General features: G+C 52.3%; 1 protein-coding gene across 1 annotated transcript; it reads right to left on the reverse strand.

The window, feature by feature from the left end:
- Positions 1-1,621: 1,621 nt before the first annotated feature.
- Positions 1,622-7,427, reverse strand: GFER (growth factor, augmenter of liver regeneration). Its single transcript, XM_044303099.1, has 3 exons — positions 7,057-7,427; positions 5,909-6,111; positions 1,622-5,240 (listed from the first exon to the last, which is right to left on the reverse strand). The coding sequence occupies exons 1-3, from the start codon at positions 7,258-7,260 to the stop codon at positions 5,078-5,080; spliced, it is 570 nt and encodes a 189-aa protein (XP_044159034.1). The 5' UTR covers positions 7,261-7,427; the 3' UTR covers positions 1,622-5,077.
- Positions 7,428-8,145: the final 718 nt, after the last annotated feature.

An 8,145-nucleotide genomic window follows, 5' to 3' on the forward strand; every position in this document is an offset into this window, starting at 1 on the left:
ATCCTGTACTGATCCTGAGTTACATCCTGTATTATACTCCAGAGCTGCACTCACTATTCTGCTGGTTTCTAGGTTTTGACCATCCACACAAGATTTATAGAAATGATTTTTATCGTCTGTATCGTGCGGTGTTTGTGCAGATATCGCTGTCTACTCTGTGTAGATGAGCACTCTCTATTATCAGCCATGTCAGTTTAGAGAGAGACCACCCGCTGCAGTCCCTGTGTGAGCGGCAGCCGGTCAGATCCGGTGCCTGGTGCACTGCTGCTGCCTTGGTGACAGGGCAGAGGGGCGCTGCGGATTCGGCAGCGGTACAGGGATGATGCTGATGTGACGGAGAGGGGAAGAGAGAAGCCAGGATCACACGCTGGGAGGCAGACCCGTTACCATGTCACCCATCTCAGCGGAGACGCGGTTGCTATGGGAGACCTGTTCCTGACATGTGGCGGAGCCACCGCCACGACGTGTCAAAGGGACGGTCGCGTCTGGACGTGAGCAATCAGATGTGATAAATGGTGGACTCCGCATTCCTACAGTGACACGGCTGCAGAAACAAAGATTTATCTCTGACCGGAACGCGTTCTACAAGGGGAACCGATTCCGGACGAAATCTGCCGAGTGATGCAGCAATATAACCCTGTGCGAGCAGGAGCCTGGGAAAGCTGGGTGATACCTTCGTGGAAGTTGTCATGGCGGCCATATTGGTGGTCACCCAACTTTCCCAGAAACAGATATAAACCATGTCAGGAAAACCATTCAGTGCAGTACGGTATTAACCTGTTCATGGCCGTGCTCCCTACATGTATGGCGTGAGCTAGGGGGCTTTAAACCCACGCCACGGGTATAAAGCTCCTGCAATCTAGTGCGCCAGGTCGAGGTCCCAGCTCTCAGAGACGGCCGGGGCCCCGAGCAGCAGCAGCAGCGACCTGCCTATCTATAGAGCCGTGCGTCACCTGAATAAAACGCTGCTTTTCTTTTGTTGATCCAAGGCTGCATTTCTGAGTTATGGTACGTTTTTCCAATATGTAGATTAGGCCTTCGGTGCAATGAGGGCATCACCATTGCTCTTGTTGCATCCAAGCACCTGCCCCTTTCTATGGCCAACCCATCCCTCGCTGCGGCCCTGTCAATCAAAGCAGAGAGGGAGTGGCTTGAACGGGACAAGGCCATATGACATCACAGGTCGAGGAAGAGACTTTTGCCTTCACTGTATTGCTGAGGCCTCTTCAAGGGAGACGGACCCCCCACCAAAACAATACATACGCCGAGGATCAATCTGGTCCAATACAATCCACATGAGGCCTAAGACCAGTTTTACTAAGCTGAACATAAAGGGGTAGTCCTATCTCGATAGGTGGGGGTCCCACACTGGTCTTGAGCATGGGGCCGCATCTCGTGCCCCCTGTGAATGCGGAGGTGGTGCTCGTGCGGCTCTCTCCATTCACTTCTATGGGAGCCGGTCTAGAAGTGAATGGAGGACATACGCGGTCGCCCCTCCATTCACAGCGCCCCCCAGAGATGGGTTCCGCACCTACTGGACAGATACACTGTGCATGTCTATGGCCAGAGTACCCCTTTGCCTTCCTGATTTTTGTGAAGTTGCAATTAGCAGAAGATAATGAATTGATCCCAGATTTTATTAAGTCGCGTCACATTTTTTCCATAAAACAAAGTATCAAACACGCACCAGGTAGCAGCACATGAAAATAGATCATTGCAAATGGCGGCACTCGTAGAAAATATGGCCGGAGTGCCGCTATAAAAGCCTGCAGAATACAGATCATACATACATCTATATGGGCTTATATCAGTAGAGCTGAGGGAAAGGCACGAGCAGTAAATCCAGTGAAATTATCACAAACTGTATGACGGAGACCTCATGCCGCTGCCCGGCCGTACCCGTATTGTGGCCCACAAGCAGCGGGTCCGCAATATGCTGTGTGCTCACCGCATCCCGGCTTGAATAGGTCTGCAATCCAGAAGGTCCGATGCGGAACGGAGGCACGGAACCTCCATGGAGATTCCCTCCGTGCCTCCGCATTGCAAAGAAAATCATTTTTTTTGTGGTGCGGACGGATCACGAACCTATTCGTGTTGAATGAGTCTGGAGCCGTCTGCAGAAACCGCGCGGATGTTGCCCGTTCTTTTGGGAACTGCAAATTGCAGTCCCCAATGCACGGAACGGCTGTGTGCATGAGGCCTAACGTTTGGGTAATGCTCATCTTATGGCAGTATTTAAAGGGGTATTCCCATCTTAAAAAGTGATGGCGAGCCAACCAGCTGTGCAGAGATGGGGGCTGGGGCCTCATCACTTTATATGATGGGAATATCCCATGATCAGTGGCTCCAGCATGGAATCACTGCCTGAACACCAGCTCTGCTCCTCCCCCCATGCTTTACACTGCAGCTATCCTCATTCAGACTGGCTGTTGTGTACAAGCATCATCACGAGCTCACCAAGAAGTCAGTGCATGGAAAGCTTATGTCAGATAGAGAAAGATTATCAACTACAAGCATCAAAACCACCAGGAAGGAAACTACATTGGATACAGAGATATAGCAGAGTCAGTCGGGCGCAGTCGCTGCATTGAAGGCCTGAACACACAGCAACCTCGGCAGCCGCCATCTTGGCTGTACATTCCCAGTGTAGGCCCGGTCTTCGTGCTCACACGCGTGCTGCTGAATACGGGATGACCCGTTTCTTCAGTATTCTTATATAGACCGGGTTTGCAATTAATAAAGTCTTGCTTGGTCGCCTCAATTTAAAACCAATTTTGCCTTGAGCTGAAGCCCTGCATGACATGAGGCAGACTGGTTGTCAGGCAGAGTATCCCTAGCAACTGGACTGTCAGACAAGACCCATAGGCTTAAAGAGGCTCCGACACCATTTAGGCTCGGGAGCGGTTGTAGTGCACCAGGCCCTACCTTAGGGGGCAGTATTAGGCCTCATTCAGACAACTGTAGCGCGGTGCGTTTCACCGCCCGTACTGGGTTCAGTTCACATTGCATTTCTCATGTAGGTCTGAAGGGCACATAGAAAACAAAAAGGGTCACAACATGCGCCGGTGCGTGTTTTTTCTTATGTCTAACGTGTGCTGAACTCAATGTTTTTGCCAATTTGTGGGCGTATACACCCAAAAAACAAGATGTGAACTGAGCCTTAAAGGGGTCTTCTAGCAGTAAAATATAGATAACTTATCAATCTCGAACCAGTGGATGTTCAAAACCTGAAACCCCCACTGATCCGCTGTTTGTAGAGGCCGCGGAGCTCCGGTAAATACTGCGGCCTCCTCACAGCTTACCAAGAACAGCGCCACACATTGTATAGTGACTGTGCTTGGTACTGCAGCTCAGGCCCATTCACTTAAACGGGACATGACCTCATTGGCCTAGGAAAAGTTGATTTGGCGGTAGTGCCAGGATATTGATGACTTATCCTGTCGATGGGACATCAATATTCTAGTCCACACTACACCGGTCTAATGACCATTACAGGTTACAGCATATTAGATCTCTACGACGCTGTCAGAGGGGTATTCTGGTTATGTGATATCGATGACCTATCCTATTTCAGATCGGTGGCGGTCCGACTCTTGGCACTCCCGCCGGTCACCTGGTTGAAGACGCTGCTGTGCTAGCGCCAGAGCTTCATTCACTTCAATGGTAACCTGCATGCCGTCTACATGGTAGCGGTGGTGCAGCAATTACAGCTTCCTCTCCTGTTGAACAGCTGTAATTACATTCCACTGCCACTACACCATAGAGCAAGCATCCTTAAACTGCGGCCCTCCAGCTGTTGCAAAACTACAAATCCCAGCATGCCCAGACAGCCTTCAGGTATCAGCCTACAGCAGGGCATTGTGGGAGTTGGAGTTTCACAGCAGCTGGAGGGCCGCAGTTTGAGGATGCCTGCCGTAGACGGTGTGCAGGTAAATACCGAAGAGGACGCAACTCTCACACTAGCACCGCAGCCCCTTCAGCTGATCAGTGGGGGGGAGGTGCAGAGCGTTAGACCTTCACCACTCTGAAAGTGATGACCTATCCTGAGGACTGATCATCAGTTTCATGAAACTAGAATAACCCCTTTAACTCGGGTCGGCCCGGGATTTGCAGCTCCAATACTCACACTAAGATGTGCGCTTCTCGTCTTAATCAGAAAATGTATTCATATGATGGGGGAGGGGGCCCTCCGTTACCCCAACACATGTGCACTGAGGGTCAGGTTACCACTTAAAAATATAAGGGAGATATGTATCAGAACCGATGCAAAGCAACAATGGAGTAGTCTAGAGCAACTAATTAGGTCTTCCGTTCATTTTCCAAAGGGTCGCTAAAAAATTTGGAAAAAATAAATAAAATAAAAATTCAGGAATTTACACTTGGTCTTTTATGAAAATGGCGGAGGTTCAGACTCCCGTGGACCTGCTTCTATGATCATCAAATGACAGAAATTTGGGCGACCAAAAAATATGCATGACCTCGCCTCGGGAGCATGTACATGGATTTCTGCAAGCCTCATTCAGATGACTGGGACAGTCAGCAAAATCTACCATAATGGGACCTGCCCTGGTGCTCAGGATCATTGCATTCTTAGGGCCACCTGTGGCGGCACTGACACGGCTGAAATGCGTCAGTGGTCACATGATTTACTGCAAATTCACTCAGTGGCTTTGCAGGTAACACAGCTGTTTTCTGGCAAAATCACGCAGCCACTAAACCAATTCATAAACCGCGGCGGCTCGTGTCATGTATGTAGGGGAAATAGCAATGTCCACCCCCCCGCAATGGAAAAACGATCATCTGTCTTGGACGGCCGACCGCTTACCAAAGTGATTTTCTGGCGCATGGAGAAGTCACTCTATGACATTTCCACTCAGTAGTATATAGGGTACAATTATCGTCATTTAGGAATAAGCCCCTGTGTGTGCGGCCGTCACAAGCAGATTGAGAAAACACAAAGAAATATCGAATAATCTGAACCTTCCCGATGTAAAATGGAATCCCACGTCCACGTCTTCTTACAAATTCCACCAAAAGTATGAAAATAGACAAAAACAAACAAGAGGTAAGCGGCGCATCAGTCACAGGACCCGTCCTTCCAGCCGTCTCGCCATCGCTCATCCACTTTGGAGCAGTCAAATTCATCCTTGCCCAGCTTCCTATTGACGTCATTGTGTAGCCCGCACATCCACTGCGACAGGTTGTGTCTGCTACTGGTGTCCGGCTGCGTATGCGAGAGCCTGCGAACACGGAAAAAAGAGACATTCAGCAATCGAAGGGCTTGTGACGGAATCTAGATCCTCGGGCAGAAAATCCATTTTACACGTCGGGTGCTCGGCTGTTTTCTGCAGGTGACATTCTTCAGCAATCCCGACACACGATTCGGAGACGATTCGCTGCTGTGGATTCTGGGGGAAATTCCCTAGTGACTACAATGGGCAGAGCTGTCTCCCTCTGTATGTAGCCTTCTCAGGGAGTCAGGGGACCCTGCCTCTTCAGACAGACGGGGATCTCGATGGGGGACCCCAAGGATAGCGGAAAAATCCCATTGAGATTTATAATCAGTATGAACGAGGACACTGCTCTGTAGAGGAGTCCTCAGGGACTAAGAATGGACCATGCATGAGATGTGAACTTCAAGGAGAAGCCCAGAATGAGGAACAACATGGCTGCTGTCTTCTAACCCAGCGCCGCGCCCGTCCATGGGTTGTGTCTGGTACTGCAGATCCACTGAGTTGGGCTAGGCTGCAGTACCACCCACAAGCTGTGGACCAGCGTGGCGTTGTTTTAAGAAGAAAAATACCATGTCTTGTACAACCCCTTTAATGGCCTTTATAATAGCCGAGGGCCGTGAGCCACCAGAGGGGCCCGCTCAGTGAGAGGCGGGGGACGGCAGGACGGCACCCACCTGTCTCTCAGATCCTCCGCACATTCTTCGCAGGGATAAAACCTGGAGAAGATATTAATGAAGCTTTTCATTTCTAGCTGCTGTTTGTTGGAGGGGAGGTCGGGGTAATAGGCCGCCATGGTGTGCAGGAAGGACCAGGTACTGCGGCCAAGCGCTTCTCGATCTAGTGGACACTCAGCCGGGCGCTCCTTATCCTCAACTTCCTGGAAGGAAAGAAAGAATGCAAGTCAGCAAGAAAATTGTGAAACGGCAGGGCCCGGGATACCGTCGCCCCCTTCCCTCGGGACGCGGAAGGGCCCGGGATACCGTCGCCCCCTTCCCTCGGGACGCGGAAGGGCCCGGGATACCGTCGCCCCCTTCCCTCGGGACGCGGCAGGGCCCGGGATACCGTCGCCCCCTTCCCTCGGGACGCGGAAGGGCCCGGGATACCGTCGCCCCCTTCCCTCGGGACGCGGAAGGGCCCGGGATACCGTCGCCCCCTTCCCTCGGGACGCGGAAGGGCCCGGGATACCGTCGCCTTTCCCCCTCGGGACGCGGCAGGGCCCGGGATACCGTCGCCTTTCCCCCTCGGGACGCGGCAGAGCCCGGGATACCGTCGCCCCTTCCCTCGGGACGCGGCAGAGCCCGGGATACCGTCGCCCCCTTCCCTCGGGACGCGGAAGGGCCCGGGATACCGTCGCCCCTTCCCTCGGGACGCGGCAGAGCCCGGGATACCGTCGCCCCCTTCCCTCGGGACGCGGAAGGGCCCGGGATACCGTCGCCTTTCCCCCTCGGGACGCGGCAGGGCCCGGGATACCGTCGCCTTTCCCCCTCGGGACGCGGCAGGGCCCGGGATACCGTCGCCCCTTCCCTCGGGACGCGGCAGAGCCCGGGATACCGTCGCCCCTTCCCTCGGGACGCGGAAGGGCCCGGGATACCGTCGCCCCCCCTCAGTACCCGGAATATGCTCGACCCCTTCAGGACCCGGCAGGTTATGGTCAGAAGAGGCCAATTTAAAGCGTTTTCAATAGCAACCAATCAGATCGCTGCTTCCATTTTCTAGCCTCCCCGTCACAGCGGCATTCTGACTGGTTGCTATGGGTGACGCCAAACCAGCTGAGAGCATTCGGCTTCCCCGTCCCCCTCGCCGTCCCCGGGTCATCCCTCACCTCGGAGGCCGCGCTGTGTCGCCTCTGCTCCCTCATCCAGCTCTTGAAGTCCATACACGCCCGGCACGGCTTTTTGGGCTTTGCCTCTCCCTCCTTGCCGCCCCCATCCTGCTTCACCCCCGGGATAGCGAACGGGAACCCGCTGAGAGGATTGGAAGGCTGCCGGTCACTGGGCGCCGCCATGTTGCCAAGAGAGCAAAGCATGCCGGGAGCTCACACTGACAGGCGGAGGACTGTTAACCCGTGCATGACCAGGCCGCGGGATCTCCTGTGGACGGCTCTGCTCTCTAGAGGGGGCGGGAGTCGGGACTGCTGGGATTTGTAGTTCCACAGATGTAATATCTATAGGGTCAGGCCTCCTGTTGGTTGGTAGACTTTGAAAAGACTTCTAATCCTCTGCTGCACGTAATGATACAGGATGACCAGCAGAGGGCGCTCACTGACCACTCCATTGCTTCTTTAACCCCTTAGTGGTGTCTTTCAGCCTCCAGGACACAAATAGTGGAATTTTTCAGAAGTGGAAAATACGAAAATTTTCCTAATCTTTTTCTTGTGGATGTGATAAATTGGCTGCAATGATGAAAAAAAACAAACAAAAAAAAAAACAATGGCATCAGAAATAAAAAACTCCACCCAGGATTTTTAGGGCACCATGTAAAAATAAAAAAAATGCGATTTTTAAAGTCATTATAAAAATGAGGGTCATCAGTATCAGATGGGTGGGGGTCCTACTGTTGGCGGTGGCACCGATCCGGGGCCCCACTACAGCGCCACACTTTGGGCAGTGGCTGTGCCCGGTAGTGCAGCTCATAGCAGATAGATTGGGCTGGATTCTCAAGGGTTCCTTTAACCCCTTCAGGATTGGGTCATTTTCCGTTTTTTTCATATTCGTTTTTTACTCCCAGCCTGCCCAGAGCCATAACGTTTTTATTTTTCCACTCCCATAGCCGCATGAGAAGTTGTATTTTCTGATGGCACCATTTACGGTTGCATGGAATGTAGTGGGAAGCGGGAAAATAATTTCAAATGGGGTGGAATTATAAAAAAAACCACACAATTCCTCAACAGTTTTACGGGTTTTGTTTTTAT

This window comes from Bufo gargarizans, chromosome 8 (assembly GCF_014858855.1).
Source record: "Bufo gargarizans isolate SCDJY-AF-19 chromosome 8, ASM1485885v1, whole genome shotgun sequence".
Taxonomy (NCBI): domain Eukaryota; kingdom Metazoa; phylum Chordata; class Amphibia; order Anura; family Bufonidae; genus Bufo; species Bufo gargarizans.

Excerpts from the sequence above, each read along its gene's own strand:
- GFER (XM_044303099.1), bottom strand. The coding sequence starts at position 7,260 with ATGCTTTGCTCTCTTGGCAACATGGCGGCGCCCAGTGACCGGCAGCCT. Across the intron at positions 6,112-7,056 it reads GACACAGCGCGGCCTCCGAG|GAAGTTGAGGATAAGGAGCG; the intron begins GTGAGGGATGAC and ends CTTTCCTTCCAG. Across the intron at positions 5,241-5,908 it reads GCGGAGGATCTGAGAGACAG|GCTCTCGCATACGCAGCCGG; the intron begins GTGGGTGCCGTC and ends CCGTGTTCGCAG.